General features: G+C 40.6%; 2 protein-coding genes across 8 annotated transcripts in view; one reads left to right on the top strand and one right to left on the bottom strand.

Moving 5' to 3' along the window:
* The window catches only part of LOC5564596 (neurogenic protein mastermind), a 426767-nt gene that overhangs the window by 294621 nt on the left and 114816 nt on the right, over positions 1–17330 (top strand). For 6 of the 7 annotated variants that reach the window (XM_021849166.1, XM_021849169.1, XM_021849168.1 and 3 more), the window contains one exon: positions 15281–16912. In XM_021849166.1, coding sequence (XP_021704858.1) covers positions 15281–16912 — 1632 coding nt within the window. Of the gene's footprint in view, positions 1–14560; positions 15200–15280; positions 16913–17330 lie in introns of those variants that run through there. The other variant, XM_021849171.1, reaches the window with a different exon arrangement.
* LOC5564579 (general odorant-binding protein 19d) lies at positions 280–1085 on the bottom strand. Its single transcript, XM_021849176.1, has 2 exons — positions 789–1085; positions 280–726 (listed from the first exon to the last, which is right to left on the bottom strand). The coding sequence occupies exons 1-2, from the start codon at positions 834–836 to the stop codon at positions 358–360; spliced, it is 417 nt and encodes a 138-aa protein (XP_021704868.1). The 5' UTR covers positions 837–1085; the 3' UTR covers positions 280–357.

Genomic DNA, 17330 nt, shown 5'->3' with positions numbered 1-17330 from the left:
GTTGGTTTTCATGGCTACCTCGATGGTCCTTTAGATCGCCGTTGCACTGGTTTTGTGTAATATAACTGGATTTTTTCCCTAACTCGATGATCCTTCATTGTCGAGTTAGGGAGAATTGATTGTATTTTCTGCTATTTTAACGATGTGTAGCACCGAATAATGACTTTTCTTATAACGGCAACGGATTCAGTAACCCAAAATTTCCTGAAGACACATAATTTGATCTTTGCGACACGCAAAAATGTTATTTAAGTCCATTTAGGAAAAAAAGACTGATCGTTATCTACTTCAACGTAAAAAAATCATCATACATTCTATATTCTCTAATCATAACTACATTTCACCCTTTACCCCGATTCACTCCCCCTGATCCAGTTTCATCTTCATCAGTGCCAAAAACTCCTTCTCAAAGCACTGATAAAGCTTAAAAGCCATCGTGCACTGATCTTCCTTACTGGTGGCAGCTTCTGTAGCACACCGGACCTGTTCCTCACCGATCACGCCTTCTGGTTCCACCTCCTGCAGAAGCTTGGTAACCACGGCCAAGTTGATTCCACTTTTCTCGTCCATGACCTTCAGTGATTTTCCAATGCAGTCCAACAGACAATGGGTGGTCTTTTCCTCCGGGGGAAACTCCAGCTTCAGGAAGGACTTTTCCAACTCCTCGCTAATCGGAACGGTTTGTTTGCATTCCTCTACCAGGTCCTTGATACTTTGGGAGTGGACCTTTGAAGTGGATCAAATGATCGCTGAATTCCTTCAATTGAAAGTTTTCTGAAGTAACTTACCAAAACCGAAAAGATCAGCAGAAGAACGGCGCTCGCGATCGACTTCATACTGGTCAGGAACTTAGTTCTGTGCGTCTTTACTCTTCCAAGGCTTTTGAATGATTGTAGAATTTTTCTGGCGATTTGAAGATTTTATCGGTGACAACTGATCAAAGCCTACTCTGCTCCTGTACTCAGGTAAAATGTATTCAAGTTGCATGAGCACAGGCAATTTTCGATCAGTAAAACACGCAATACCTTCAGATATACACAAGTGAGGAATGCAATTTGACAATGAGCGATGATCATTACAGTGCTATTATCTTGAAATAAATTGAAATTATCGTTATCGAATCTTTCTGAATGAGGAAGGAAAACTTCTTGGCATTACGTCCCCACTGCGACAAAACCTACTTCTCAGCTTAGTGTTCTAAGACCACTTCCACAGTTATTAAATAAGAGGTTTCTTAATCCAAGTTGCCATTTTCGCATTCGAACCCTTTGAGCAGAATTTCAATGTAGAGAATCAAAGTAACTAACTACAAGACTAAGGGGCCCAGATAGCCGTAGCGGTAAACGCGCAGCTATTCAGCAAGACCAAGCTGAGGGTCGTGGGTTCGAATCCCACCGGTCGAGAATCTTTTCGGGTTGGAAATTTTTTCGACTTCTCAGGGAATAAAGTATTATCGTACCTGCCACACGATATACGCATGCAAAAATGGTCATTGGCATAGTAAGCTTCTCAGTTAATAACTGTGGAAGTGCTCATAAAGAACACTAAGCTGAGAAGCAGGCTCTGTCCCAGTGGGGACGTAACGCCAGAAAGAAGAAGAAGAAGACTACAAGTGGTAGTCGAAGTACGCGTATCTGTCCAAAGTTAAGCAACTAGGGCGAAATTAAAAGGTATAATACTCGGATATCCTTTTTTGATTCTCTTTGCCCAGGAAAGCCAAAGAAATTTCCATTATGAAAAGTGCGATCAGGAATGGAACCCAGGCACCATCTTTGCTTTGCTTTATAGTCGCTGACTGGACTGGTATATTCGAGATTGAGAATGAATATTCTGATGTTGATTCTCAATGTCATATCAATTTCTTAATATAAGTTGGACTATTTTCTAGAAAACAAAATTTTTCACACCATAAAATCATGATGTAGAACTTGCATTCTCTCGGAACTACATATGATCAAATTTTGTCTGGATCTTATGGCTAACTATGACATTAAACAAACTTCTGAACGAAATACATTCGTTATGCACAGGAACCTTTAGCATTCAAAATAGAATCCCTTCGACATTTTGATCAGAATTCTCTTGAGCCTTTAAATCTTTCGGTTTTAAACAGAATCCTTTTTTCTCTGTTCGGATGCGCCACTGCGACCAGTATTTAGATCTATTGTGGCATTACCCATATTCTTAGTGTATAGTGCATGTCGCATTACTCCATCTCCATGAATTTTAATGAAGCATCGATTTATGTGCAGTTCTTGTTTTGATTGCTCAGATATTGATAAAAATCGACAATGATGAAAAGGTCCCGCTATTTACACCCTTCATAGAAATTTACAGTATCGGACATATAAAATGCACCAAAGACTTTTTCCCATACAAAATAGTCAACTTCAGATGGCTACATCTGCGCCGTTTCTCAACCGATTCATTTCATTTTTCTTTGACGAGCTACAAATTATCTCAATTTTTGATAACTATTGAAAAAGTTGTGAGAAACCTATTGATTCAAATTTTACAGATAGGTTGAATTTTGCATAACAAATGCACCAAAGCAAAATAGCCCTTCGAAGTTGACCATTTTGTATGGGAAAACGGCTTTGGTGCACTTTATATGTCCGATACTGTACATCTCAGCGAAGGCGCGCCCGTTAGCAAACATAATCGATTGAATTTATGAGCAACCAAATCGGTACTACTGATATTTGACCATGAAACGGATATCTAGTCACATTCTTGTTTCGCTTTCAGTTTAGTCCCAGAAAAATACTAGAAAGAAGGGGCTTTATGCTGGCAACAAAACCAAATCAAGATAGAAAACTTGTTCAGTAGGTAATCAGAATTCACGTGAGTCCTTGAACTACCAAAGCTTAACAGTTCTTGTTGAGTTAATACTCATGATTGTTATCCTGGCTGCAAGTGTAGTCTCGGGACTGACCTTTAACCATCTGCTAGGTATAATAGATTGATTTTTAGAAACTGTTATCTTACCCCGTAACGCACCATGAAAAGGTAAAACAGAATCCTTACAATATTTGGAACAAAATCCTTTCGGGATTAAGTGCAGAATTCAGCTCTGCACCGAATCATTTTCAAGACTTTTCAAAAATTGTAGAATATTCATGAGAAAAGCGTAACATGTTGTGGGTGTATCACGATGCTGACACTTTTCTGGATTCTGATATTCTTAGGACTCTGACTAGAATCCTTGATAGGATTCTGAAGAGAATTTTTTTTCCACAATTCTAACAACACTGTTTGTCACGATTCTGACGAGAATCGTTTTCATATGACGAAAATCCTTCAAAGGATTTTGAAAACAATTCTTTTCAGTTCAATTCAAACAAGATTTTTTGTCACGATTAGAGCGAGAATATTTGCCACGATTCTGATGAGAATTTTGTTCATCTGATGAGAAGCCTCAGAATTCAGAATTCTAAGCAGATTATTTATATTTCCATCTTAATATTCTGAGGAAAAAGTCTTATCAGGATTCTGAGGAGAATGATTATCAGGATTCTGAAAAGAATACTTTTAAAGACTCTGAGGAGAATCCTTTTCAGGATTCTGAAAAGAATCCTCTCAGAATTCTGAGGAGGATCCTCTCAGAATTCTGAAGAGAACCATCTCAGAATTCTGAGGAGAACCTCCTCAAGACTCTGAGGAGAACCTTCCCAAGATTCTTATGAGATTCCTCTCAGGATCCTGAGGAGAATCCTCTCAGGGTTCTGATGATAATCCACTCAGGATTCTGAAGAGAATCCTCTCTGGATTCTGAAGAGAATCCTCTCTGAATTTTGAACTGAATCCTCCCAGGATTCTGAAGAGAATACTCTCAGGATTCTGAGTAGAATCTTATCGGGATTCTGATAAACATCCTTTCGGAATTCTGAGTAGAATCCTATCGAGATTCTGACAAAAATCCTCTCATAATTCTGAGGAGAATCCTCGCAAGATTCTGAAGAGAGTCTTTGCAAGATTCTGACGAGAATCCTCTCAGGATTCTAAGGAGGGTGCTCTTAGAATTCTGAAGACAATCCTCTCAGGAATCTGAGCATAATCATCTCAGTATTCTGAGGAGAATTCAATCAGGTTTCTGAGAAGAACCTTCTCTAGCGTCTGAGGTCAATCCTCTCATTATTCTGAGGAGAATCCTCTCAGGATTCTGAGAATAACCTTCTTAATATTCTGAGGAGATTTCTCTCATGAGTCTGAGAAGAATCTTTTCAGGATTCTGAGCACAATCCTCTCAGGATTCTGAGAAGAATCAGCTCAGAATTCTGAGGACAATCCTTTCAGAATTCTAAGGAGAATCCTTTCAGAATTCTGACGAGAATCCTTTCAAGATTCTCAAGTAGTGAATCCTCCTAGGATTCTGACGAGAATTTTCTCAAGATTCTGAGAAGAATCCTCTCAGGATTCTGAGGAATGTGCCCTCTGGATTCTGAAGTGAATTCTCTCTGGATTCAGTAGAGAATCCTCTCAGAGAGGGGACGGGTCTGGTGTAGTGGTTAGAACACACGTCTCACACGCCGAGGACCTGGGATCGAATCCCATCCCCGAGATAGTCACTATAAATTTCAGTAACGACTTCCTTCGGAAAGGAAGTAAAGCCGTTGGTCCCGAGATGAACTAGCCCAGGGCTAAAAATCTTGTTAATAAAGATAAAAAAAATCCTCTCAGAATTTTGAAGTGAATCTTCTCAGGATTCTGAGGAGAATCCTCTCAGGATTCTGAGGAGAATCCTCTCAGGATTCTGAGGAGAATCCTCTCCTCATCTGAAGAGAATCCTCTAAGGATTCTGAAGAGAATCCTCTTCTCATCTTAAGAGATAGTCCTCTCAGGATTCTGAGGAGAATCCTCTCAGGATTCTGAAGAGAATCCACTCAGGATTCTGACGAGAGTCCTTTCAAGATTCTGACGAGAATCCTCTCAGGATTCTGAGGAGAACCTTCTCAAGATTCTGAGTAGAAGCCTTTCAGGATTCTAAGCAGAATTCTCTCAGGATTCTGAGAAGAATTCAGGATTCTGAAGATAGTCTTCTCGAGATTCTGACAATAATCTTCTCAGGATTCTGAAGAGAATCCTCTCATGATTCTAAGTAGCATCCTGCCAGGAATCTAAGAAGAATCCTCTCAAGATTCTGACAACAATCCACTCAGGATTCTGAGGAGAGTGCTCTCATGATTCTGAGGAGAGTGCTCTCAGGATTCTGAGGAGAATCCTCTCAGGAATCTGAGGAGGATCCTCTCAGGATTCAGAGGAGGATCCTCTCAGAATTCTGAAGAGAATCCTCTAATGATTCTGAGGAGAATCCTTTCAGAATTCTGAGTTAAATCCTCTCAGGATTCTGAGGAAAGTGCCCTCTGGATTCTGCAGAGAATCCTCTCAGAGAGGGGACGGGTCTGGTGTAGTGGTTAGAACACACGCCTTACACGCCGAGGACCTGAGATTGAATCCCATCCCCGAGATAGTCACTATGAAGTTCCTCTCAGTATTCCGATGAGTATCCTCTCAGCATTCTGACGAGAATCCTTTCAGTATTCTGACGAGAATCCTCTCTGGGTTCTGACGAAAATCTTCTCAGGATCCTGACGAGAATGCTCTCAGGATTTCTACGAAAAGCCTCTCAGGATTCTGAGCAGAATCCTCTCAGGATTCTGAGCAGAATCCTCTCAGGATTTTGAGGAGAATCCTCTCAGGATTCTGAGAAGAATCTGCTCAGAATTCTGAAGAGAATCTTTTCCGGTTGTTTAAGGATAATCTACTCAGAATCCTGAGTAAAATCTTCTCAGGATTCTGAGGAGAATCCTCTAAGTACTCTGAGGAGAATCCTCTCAAGACTCTGAGGAGAATCCTATCAGGGTTTCGAGGACAATCTCTAAAGGATTCTGATGAAAACCCTCTCAGGATTTTGTGGTGAATCCTTAAATGATTCTGGGGAGAATCCTCTCTGGATTCTGAGGAGAGTGCTCTCAGGATCCAAAGAGAATCCTTTCAGTATTTTGAAGAGAATCCTCTCAGGATTCTGACGAAAATCTTCTCAGGATTTTGAAGAGAATCCTCTCATGATTATGAAGAGAATCCTTTCAGGATTCTGAGGAGAGTCCTCTCATGTTTCTGAAGAGAGTCCTCTTAGGATTGTAAAGGATTCTAAAGTTCCCCTGTCCCAATAAGTCAATTTCACAACTCTTTTCAACTTTGAAGTTCTATAGACAAACTGCCCAAAAGTTTTCAATAAATTAAAATCGTTTGGGTGCTGTAGGGATTCTGTTGAGTTTTTTTCACATTGCAATCAAACACACAAACACACTTGTTTTCTTGAACTAAGAAGAAAGACGAAAAATGTAACTTGGAACAGAGTGCCACTTAAAGTGAACTATCAAAATTCTCACAAATTGAGTGCATCGAGAACGTCCGAGAAGTCGTCAGTTTTTTTCCCTCTCGGGTGACGCGTTCTTTTCTGCCGGGCAGTGCATCGAGAAAGTCCGAGAAGTCGTCAGTGTTTTCCCTCTCGGGTGACGCGTTCTTTTCTGCCGGGCAGTGCGTCGAGAAAGCCCGAGAAATCGTCATTATTTTTCCCTCTCGGGTGACGCGTTCTTTTCTGCCGGGCAGTGCGTCGAGAAAGCCCGAACAGTGCATCGAGAACGTCCGAGAAGTCGTCAGTTTTTTTCCCTCTCGGGTGACGCGTTCTTTTCTGCCGGGCAGTGCATCGAGAAAGTCCGAGAAGTCGTCAGTGTTTTCCCTCTCGGGTGACGCGTTCTTTTCTGCCGGGCAGTACGTCGAGAAAGCCCGAGAAATCGTCATTATTTTTCCCTCTCGGGTGACGCATTCTTTTCTGCCGGGCAGTGCGTCGAGAAAGTCCGAACAGTGCATCGAGAACGTCCGAGAAGTCGTCAGTTTTTTTCCCTCTCGGGTGACGCGTTCTTTTCTGCCGGGCAGTGCGTCGAGAAAGTCCGAACAGTGCATCGAGAACGCCCGAGAAGTCGTCAGATTTTTCCCTCTCGGGTGACGCGTTCTTTTCTGCCGGGCAGTGCATCGAGAAAGTCCGAGAAGTCGTCAGTGTTTTCCCTCTCGGGTGACGCGTTCTTTTCTGCCGGGCAGTGCGTCGAGAAAGCCCGAGAAATCGTCATTATTTTTCCCTCTCGGGTGACGCGTTCTTTTCTGCCGGGCAGTGCGTCGAGAAAGTCCGAACAGTGCATCGAGAAAGTCCGAGAAGTCGTCAGTTTTTTTTCCTCTCCGGTGACGCGTTCTTTTCTGAGTGCTTTTATATGGCCGAGCACACGAGTGAAGATGAAAGTGGATTGTGGCTGCTCAATCAAGGATGAAGGATCAATCGGTGAGCTCGTTTCATGCTTTTTTTTTCAAGTCTATAAAATATGTGTGACCGCACATTTAATCGTTACATAAATATGATTTTTCTACAAACTATGAATGGTTCGTCACTGTAAGTGTCGGCATAAACTCTAATTCATAACTTTATTGTTTTATATTTTTTATATAAAATCACTCACTCCTTTATTTTTATACATAAAAAAATGCTTTGAATGGTTTGGTCTGTGCTAGAAGTGTAGACTTGCAAAACGTTCATTTTATTCAAAAAACTTTGAATGGTTCGCCCCTGTAAGTGTCGGCATAAGAATATTATGTGATGGTCTAGCCAATCGATATTTTTTTTTTTTTTCAAATTGGGTAAAATATCCTGTAGGAATGTTGCTTTTAGCTATTTGTTCAACAAACTTTGAATGGTTCGTCACTTCAAGTAACGGCATTATTTTCTCATACTTGAAAATTTTTCATGTCAATCGAAAATTTTATATTTCTAAGTATGTTTATATCTCACAAATAATCGTTTATCATGGTCTAATCGCTTATCAAAGTGAATCCTGTGACCCAACGATCCTCCCCATTAACAAACATCCCTCCCAGTAACCTTTGCGGAGATGCAGAGGCAAACACGGTCTCCAAATAGCAAAGGTTACACACTAACATTCCTTCCCCCAATCCCACCTGACTGCAAGGACGTGGCCGGCGCCGTTATTGACCCTGTATAAATAGAGGCACTGAATTATGCACACTGAAGAAGATTATGGCCAATCCCAGCCGAACTTCTAGTTGATTCTTTGTGCATTTTCACTGACTTCGGTCAATCACGGAATAGCAACCATTGATATGTGTAGTCAGTCTAAGCTAAGCTAAGCTAAGCTAACTATCAAAATTCTCACAAATCATATTATAAATTACCATAGTAAATACATAAAACTACTTTAGAACTTGGCACAAATGTTAACTAAAATAATTGTTTATGCTTAAATTTCGACGTTTTGGCCTCTTAAATTAAAATGGCCATGAAATGCTTGCTAGCTTGAAAAGTTGGATCCTGGTAAAAAAAGTCGCTTACAATATTTTCTACAAATTCCTTTGGACGCACAGGATTTTTTTATTGGGTCATATGGCATGACCCGATCGATTTGTTGCCCAAACTGGAATCAAAACACCTCATCTCCTATATCTACGTTGTATCGTCAGTCGAATTCACCTCTTTGGCATTCTCACATAACCTTCATCCAAATTTATTCGATAGGAAATGTTTAAAGTAACTGTGTTACGTTTTTCACGATTTACGAAAAAAAATTTCGATTAAAGACATAAAATTTACCCTAAAAATAATGAGATTCATAATTTTTCAATGTTCTGTTCTACTAGTGTAATAGATAGGCGAGTTAACAAAAGTTTTTACGAAGTACAAAAACGTTCATACTTGTTCTCAGTTACCCCAGCAAACCAGAGATCATAAAAGGATGTTAATTTCAAATTGTATAAATGTGTAATATACGTTGGAATTGCATATGATTCAAAATTGAATTATTTTAAATTGTTTATGGATTCAGTAATTTTATCTGATTTGAATTTGCATCAAAAACAAATTTCAACTTCATATCACAAAATATGTAACTTCAAATTGTCTTTACCTTACGATTTCTAGTTCAGTTGTTTCGATTATATTATAATCTTGAAAGTGAGATTAGATATGAGTTCATCTGATGTAAATGTAAAATTATACAGGGGAAGAGTACACATCGCTGGATGCATCTAAAAAACTAAGCATAAACTGAACAAGAGGTACTAATGAATAAATTCAAAACTGGATATAAAAACACCTAAGTTTTACAGAGACACACTGGCATAGCATTATATAAGCATTTCTGTTCAATTTCTTCGATAATCGCTTCACTGTTAGGTGGATTAACTGGGGAAGCGTTTGGGGTCACAAATCGAACCATATTTTTCCCTAGTCTTACCTATTACTGCTGCATACCTACGTTTATTCTTTGAAAACCACACGACACAGGAAAAGATGCTTAGTTCTTATGAAAAAAACATTTCTGACTTATTAAATGATTTCTTATTGTAATAACTTGATTGATGATCGTCACTAATTTGCAGCCTGTCTCATGATTTTCATTTATGTTTCTTTGCTATATTTGTAAAAATTAAATCATACAAAGTGCAAAACACTGTCATACATGTTAGTCATAATAAGCGCCAAATCAACTTGTCTGAAGTTGTATTGGCCATGATAATTTGTTTTAAATATATGTAAGGTAACAAGGTGTAAAACGCCCCCTAAGGAAAAAGTGCTCTATCACAGTAGCAAATACATTATAGAAGTATTTTTATTGCTTCTGAAAGAGGATACAAGATGTTTTTTTTTGTGAACGGTTCAAATCTTGACGTATCAAAACATCCCGGGAAATATGATCCTCCCGTAGAAAAAAGTTGCACAGCGTTGTAGAAATGTATCCAAAGTTATCTTGGAATTATTCCACCAAAATCTCAATGTCGTGAAAATGAAGGGAGGTGTATTGCCCCGTTGGGCCATATTACGCCAAACCATCCTATATGGCCCCCAAATTTGTGCGAATAGAGAAAATTCGTACATTTCCCTCTATTTGGTTTTACCTAATTTGTAATGGTATCATTATCAAATGAGAATCAAATTAATTATTTCAAAACATGTTAAAGCTGTGTCAATTATTGAAGCAAACTGATGTATTCACGAGATGTACCAACGACAAATTCTCTTGAACGTGAAGGGCAGTATAGATGGAGTAGACGTAACCGCCGATGGTCTACATTGTCGGATTTATAATTGCCAGATTTCCGTGTCATTCAACAGTGACTGAACGGAACAGTGGTAGCCAATATGATTAGCGATCTCAAGATCATTGCATGGAGGCTTGCACCCACTTATTTTACCTTTTTATATTTTATTTGTTTGTAAAAACAAAGTCATATAAAGAGCAAAACACAATTATGTACGAAATTATAGAAAGCACCAAACGAACTCGTCTGAAGTTGTATTTCCTACACTGCATTTTCTGGAATGCACGTATATGGCCTCCACTTATGTCCACATAGAGGGAATCTATGCATTTTAAACAATCATTTATTTCACGGATAAGCGTTCACTTTACTGAGTTGATTCTCAGTTATGTAAACAAATATGTTGGCTGGGACATCAAACTGCAGAAAATTCTAAAACTTAAAGTTAAGAATGGTTGAAAAAGTTTTTAATTTTTTGTGATATTTCGTAGTCCGTTTATTGAATCTTTTATCTGACCGTTTTGTATACTATTTGAGAGTGTTCGAAAGTAAATACTTTGAACTTCATATATTTACCGTTTAGGTAGAACGAAGAACGATGTGCATTAGACTGATGCAAATTTTGAAGTTTTTGCTCCCCTATCCTTAAACGATGTCAATTATGATGAAAATGATCCTCCCAAAATTTGAAATGATTCGGATAAAATTTGGTTGTGCACACGTTATTTGAAGTTTATATGGAAATTACTATGGAAAAGGCAAACCTTTTGTGTTCAGTCCTCTAACTGCTCATCATAATAATCTATGGAAAAGTGAACACACTCATCTCATGTGAAAACTTCCCAGCTACAACTTTGCAGAAGACCACATTTCGATGGGACGTAAAGATAATTTGTTATTATTGATGACGAAGTCTAAATCATGCTGAAATGATCATTCAATTACTTTCAGAGCAACACTGCTTTTTTGCTGTAGGAACACCACTGTTGCCTGCCGAACAGTTGGTGAAGCATGCTACATGCAAACCAACTTTATTATGATGAATAACAATTTATTCTGAGGTCCAATCAAAAAGTGGTCTTCGGCAAAGTTGTAGCTGGGGGGATTTCATATTAGAAGAATTTGTTCACTTTTAAATAAATGACGAAGAGATAGAGGGCTGAACACAAAATATTGGCGTTTTCCATAGTAATCTCCATATAAACTTCAAATGGCGTGTGCACAGTCAAATTTCTTCCGAATCACTTCAAACTTTGGGAGGATGCTACAGTGAGAGGCAAAATAAAGTGCCCACCTTACCAGTTTTCGAATTTCTCTCATTGATTTGGTTCAAATTAAAGTTAACACACCTAAATCTTTTGTGATATTTTATTTTTGATGTTCTTTTAAAGTTGCACTTACGAAATTTTGATTAAAAAAAGAATTTTACTTAAAGAAAAAGAAAATCAATTTGTATTGAAAAAAAGTAGTGACAAAAATAAGTGCCCACTTCCTTCTTGGCCCCAGAAAAGATGATTTAAGAAAAATAAAAAGCAATTTAATAGTTAATGTGTCCTCCTTTGGCCTTAAGGACTTGCTGGAGGCTCTTCGGCATGCTTTTCACCAGGTTTTGTAGGTGTTGTGGATCTAGTTCTTCCCAGGCGCGCTCCAAGGCTTCAAAATAATCATTTTTGTTGGTAACACCAGTTTTTTCAACCCTAGCATCGAGAATCGCCCACAAATTCTCGATGGGGTTGAGGTCTGGGCTTTGTGGAGGCCATTCCAGCGGTTTAATCCGACAAGACCGGAAGAAAGACTTGGTCTTCTTTCCAGTATGCTTCGGGTCGTTGTTCTAGAGAAATATGAATTTCTCTTCAAGGCCCGTCTGGATCAGCGAAACCTCCAGATTTTCCAGCAAGATGTTAATGTAGGAATCTGCCGTCATTATTCCGTCGATTTTCACGACGCTTCCTACTCCACTCCATGAAAAACACCCCCAGACCATCACATTTCATCACATCACACTTCCATGCGTCACCGTTCCTTGGATGTGGCGCTCCTGAAGCTCGAGCTGTCTAACCGAGAGCGGCGGGCTCGTGTGTGATGCAGAGCACCACATCCAAGGAACGGTGAAGCATGGAGGAGGAAATGTGATGGTCTGGGGGTGTTTTTCATGGAGTGGAGTAGAAAACCTCGTGAAAATCGACGGAATAATGATGGCAGATTCCTACATTAACATCTTGCTGGAAAATCTGGAGGTTTCGCTGATCCAGACGGGCCTTGAAGAGAAATTCATATTTCTCTAGAACAACGACCCGAAGCATACTGGAAAGAAGACCAAGTCTTTTTTCCGGTCTTGTCGGATTAAACCGCTGGAATGGCCTCCACAAAGCCCAGACCTCAACCCCATCGAGAATTTGTGGGCGATTCTCGATGCCAGGGTTGAAAAAACTGGTGTTACCAACAAAAATAATTATTTTGAAGCCTTGGAGCGCGCCTGGGAAGAACTAGATCCACAACACCTACAAAACCTGGTGAAAAGCATGCCGAAGAGCCTCCAGCAAGTCCTTAAGGCCAAAGGAGGACACATTAACTATTAAATTGCTTTTTATTTTTCTTAAATCATCTTTTCTGGGGCCAAGAAGGAAGTGGGCACTTATTTTTGTCACTACTTTTTTTTCAATACAAATTGATTTTCTTTTTCTTTAAGTAAAATTCTTTTTTTTATCAAAATTTCGTAAGTGCAACTTTAAAAGAACATCAAAAATAAAATATCACAAAAGATTTAGGTGTGTTAACTTTAATTTGAACCAAATCAATGAGAGAAATTCGAAAACTGGTAAGGTGGGCACTTTATTTTGCCTCTCACTGTATTTACCATAATTAAAATCGTTTAAACATAGGGGAGCGAACATTTCAAATTTGCATCACTCTAATGTGCATGGCTATGTTTATATGATAAAATAAGAAATATTGATCTGTTTTCCCAATGAAACACAATACCAGAAACAATACCCATATTTGCACTAAAACCTTCCTTTATGTATCTAAAGCCAATAGTCGAGCTAATAGATCACAAAAAACCTAGTTAAGGTGAAGATAAATCGAAGCCAAACTTTTAGTTTTAAAGAGCACGAATCTTGAGACTCAGACAACCGTTTGCGCTAAAAATTTAATTGATAGGTCATTATGATTGGTCTTAAAGCCTGTTCAAGCTTCACATTGTTCTAAATATCTTGCAGTCTCAAATGCGAGTTACACGCATTTTAAGGCCTGGTAAAACATAACCAAACCTTTTTTTTAACAATTTATACATCAAACAGTCACTAGCCGTTTTATTTAGCATCCTTATCATACAAAACAAACCTGCACACACGCTTTAATGCGCAGGCTTTACCATATGATTAACACTCGATTTGATTCGTCCCGAGCTTGCTTATGCTTCGTAACTCGAGACTACTAATGTGGATTGTGATTTAAATGATATATTTACATATTTTCAGAGTATTGGGAGTGAATCATACTTCCGACAGCGCCAATTGCTGAAAGAGTAATCCATATCAGCAAATAGTGACCAACTGGTCAATTGGATAACAGGCGGATATGATGATTCACAGCAAAGGAAATGACTAGTGCTCTAGAATGATTGCAATAATCTGAACAAGATTACTTCTTGTCTGGGTATTCTTCTTGACACTTTGGAGCGATCAGTGACAAATTCATAAAATTGCCAATTATCGGAGAGTATCGTCTATCGATTCCAGTTTTTGATACGTAGGTTTATCCATCTGTGATTCATAAAACAGTAAATTTTTCAGAAATCGATATTGAAGGGATCATCGGGACACGGAAGAAATGGATTTAGAGTGATAAATTTCAAAAATTAGTCTGGAGAGTCGAATCCTTAGCCATTTTAGAATTCCATTTATCTCAAAGAGATTTCACTGAGATATCTATCAAAAACTTTGCAAATTAGAAATGGTAATCATCTGTCATTGATGATCCACTGAAATGATGAATAATAAAACGTTCGTACGACAAAATCAACCAAGTCCTAACTACTTTCAATTTCCGAACCTCACTCGCTGAATTGCATCCGGGCAGACATTGCACGAGAAATCAGCTCTTCTTCCCTCGTGCATAGATAATAAGTGCAGCTCGATCGGTGGATCTGTTTACGCGATTTGACTCGTCGTCGTCGTAAGCCATTCGTTTAAATGCGGAAAGTTTTTTTTTTCCATAACGTTCCTTCCAGTGTTTAAGTGTAATTCACTGCGATAAGGGCATTCGCGTTGTGTCTGAGCCGTCGAGGAGGTGGTTGCACGGTGCTCCTCAAATCGTTATCATCGGACAGTTTGGCACGTTTTACCCCGCAAACAATCAAAATTCAGATAAGCAAGCATTTTATAAAAATTGATTTATTAACTCCAGAAAAAATAAAATTGATGGCTATTTATACTATTTGATAGAAAACATGTTTGTCTATGAGATAATGAATAACAAAAGGCTTATAATAATGTTCTTCATAGCTAAAAACGCTTTCTTCCTTAGAGGGCCCCAATTACCCTAATTGTTAATCGCAAAGAATATTATTGAAAAATAAACTTTAACTTGTGGATCTTGAATCACACGCCTATAATCTGTGGATATTTTGCAGATCTAATTACGAATAATGTTTTGACATATTGAAGTCAAAAGTTTTCTAATGTCTAGTTATCTAGTTGTAGCATCAAGGGGACGATATTTTCCGGATAATGACGATCTGGGGAGCACTGTGAACTGGTGAAGCACCAATTTCAAACAGCAGCACACCACACGATGTGCGATGTGCAGTCATTTCGATTGGTTGCTTTTACCTACCTATACTGCGATCGCTCGGCTGCTATCGTTTACTGGCTCGTAATTCAAAGAAACGCGACTCCTCGGCTGATTAGATCGAGTCGTTTTCGTCTCCGTTGTCGTCGTTAGCTTTTTGTTCACAGCCTGCTCAGTGAGTTCGCAATCAACTGGGGGTGACGACGACTAGATATGAGTTCGTAGCTCGTGCCGTTGATAGTCCTATGGCGGCAAAATGTACTTGCAAAGCACGGCCATCAAGGTTTTTGCAACCGATTCGGTTAGCTTTTTATTACATTGATGCGGTTTAACATGCGATGGAGAGATTTAATGGACTTTTTTTTCTCATCTTTTCTTGCAGCAACAAAAATTCCTAAAGAGACCAGCAGACGACGTCGATTCCGCCTCCGACTCGTACGAACCACCGGTCAAACTACAACACAACGGATCGGAAAACCTTACCAAGTTCTCGGTGGAGATCGTCCAACAGCTCGAGTTCACGACGTCGGCGGCAAACTCCCAGCCGCAGCAGATCAGCACCAACGTAACGGTGAAGGCCCTTACAAATGCGTCCGTCAAGAGCGAGGGTCCCAGTCCTGCCCAGCAACAACAGCAGCAGTCGCAGCAGAACCCACAGGGACCAAACGGAGGCGGAAATGGCGGAGGAGGTCCCTCGGGAGGCGGCGCAGGAGGCAATCCGGCAGCGCCATCCCCACACATGCACGACCTTGGCCGCATTGTGGACTTCAAGCAGGAACCGGATACCAACGAGTTTGCCGATCTATCGGCAGCACTCGATAAGGACGCCGCTGCCAATGGTCACTTCCCTGGTCTGTCCGATCTCATCGGAGACGATACCAACGACGACAGCGACGCCTTCAAGGATCTCATTTCGGATCTCTCCGACTTCCAACCGGACTTCCTCGACTTTGAAGAGAAGCACCAAACCCAACCCCATCAACAGCAGCAGCCACCCCACCTTCAACATCAACAGCAGCCATCCCATCAACAGCAACCTCCTCCTCCTCAACAGCAACAGCAGCAGATGCTACACGCCCAGCAGCAGCAGCAGATCGAGGTGAAGCAAGAAGCCTGCATAAAACAAGAACATCCAAGCCCCGGTATGCTGGACAACATGGGCATCAAGCGAGGCAGTCCCGTAACGAACCAATTCCCTAGTGCTTTCGGAAACGATGGCCTCCCACCGAAACGCGGTCCCTACGGAAACCCTCAAAATGGCCCCATGTCAGAACTCTCACCTGCGGCACAAACTCTCAAACACATGGCCGAACAGCACCAGCACAAAAATGCCATGGGCATGGGCTTCCCTCGGGGGCCTCAACCCAACCCACAACGGCCACCCTACTCCGAGTTCGGTCAGTTCGGTCCCGGTCAGGACTACATGAACAATCCGAACAACCCGGGAGGTCCAGGCGGGGTCGGGCCTCAATTCCACAAGGGCAACGTTCCTCCGTTCCCAGGCGCGGATATGATCAAACAAGAGCTGTACTCCCCGCAGAACGAATTCGATCTCAAACCGCAGATGAACCGGATGCCACCGGGCATGGGTGGACCGGTGCCCGGACAGAAAATGGGCGGTCCCGGTCCAGGAGGTTTCAACAAACCAACTCAACAGCAACAATACTCGCCATACGGATCGCCGGCCGGTGGACTGCCGAATCATGGAAGTCCGCACGGTCCGGGTTACATTCCGCCGAGGGGTCCAGGTCCGGGAGGTGGAGGACCCCCGGGTGCTAACAATGTTGGTGGTGCTGGCGCTGGAGGCGTAGGTGGTGGTGCTGCGGGAGGTCCAGGTGGACCGGGTGGTGCTGGTCCCGGACAACAGGCGAACGGTGCTGGAAATGGTGTTCCTCCACGAGGTGGCCCTGGAGGACCAATGGGAGGCGGTCCACCGAATGCGACGATGTTGCAGATGAAGCAGACGCAGCAGCTGCACATCAGTCAGCAGGGCCCCGGAGGGCATGGCATTCAGGTGAGTCGAATTTTTAGTTATGATGGGATGAAGGGTTGTGATTGCTCTCTGATGGGAAGTTGTTTTTATACGAAGTTCTTCGTGAAAGTGAACCATCTGTTCAATTAATATAGTGTGTCGCTGAAAGTACGGGCACGACTTTGATAATGAGAATCATAATATTTTTTTCTAACAAAGAGATATTTCAATATATGTTTGTATTTTTCCTTGGAAAATTTTAAATGCTGACTGCGAAAATTTTGTTTGTCAAAATAACCTTTTACATTGAAATTTTTGTTTTAAAAAATAAATTTTTATCCCAGCACAGACTCTACTTTTGTGTTTCGTTGGGTTTTAACTAGCAATGAATGATTTCATAGAAACCCTTTGATGTAGTGAATTCATGTACATTGTATATAAGATGTTCCACAAGAATTGT

Source organism: Aedes aegypti, chromosome 3 (genome assembly GCF_002204515.2).
Source record: "Aedes aegypti strain LVP_AGWG chromosome 3, AaegL5.0 Primary Assembly, whole genome shotgun sequence".
NCBI classification, from domain to species: domain Eukaryota; kingdom Metazoa; phylum Arthropoda; class Insecta; order Diptera; family Culicidae; genus Aedes; species Aedes aegypti.
Note: the sequence above shows the minus strand (reverse complement) of the source record. Positions and strands in the feature narration are given on the sequence as shown.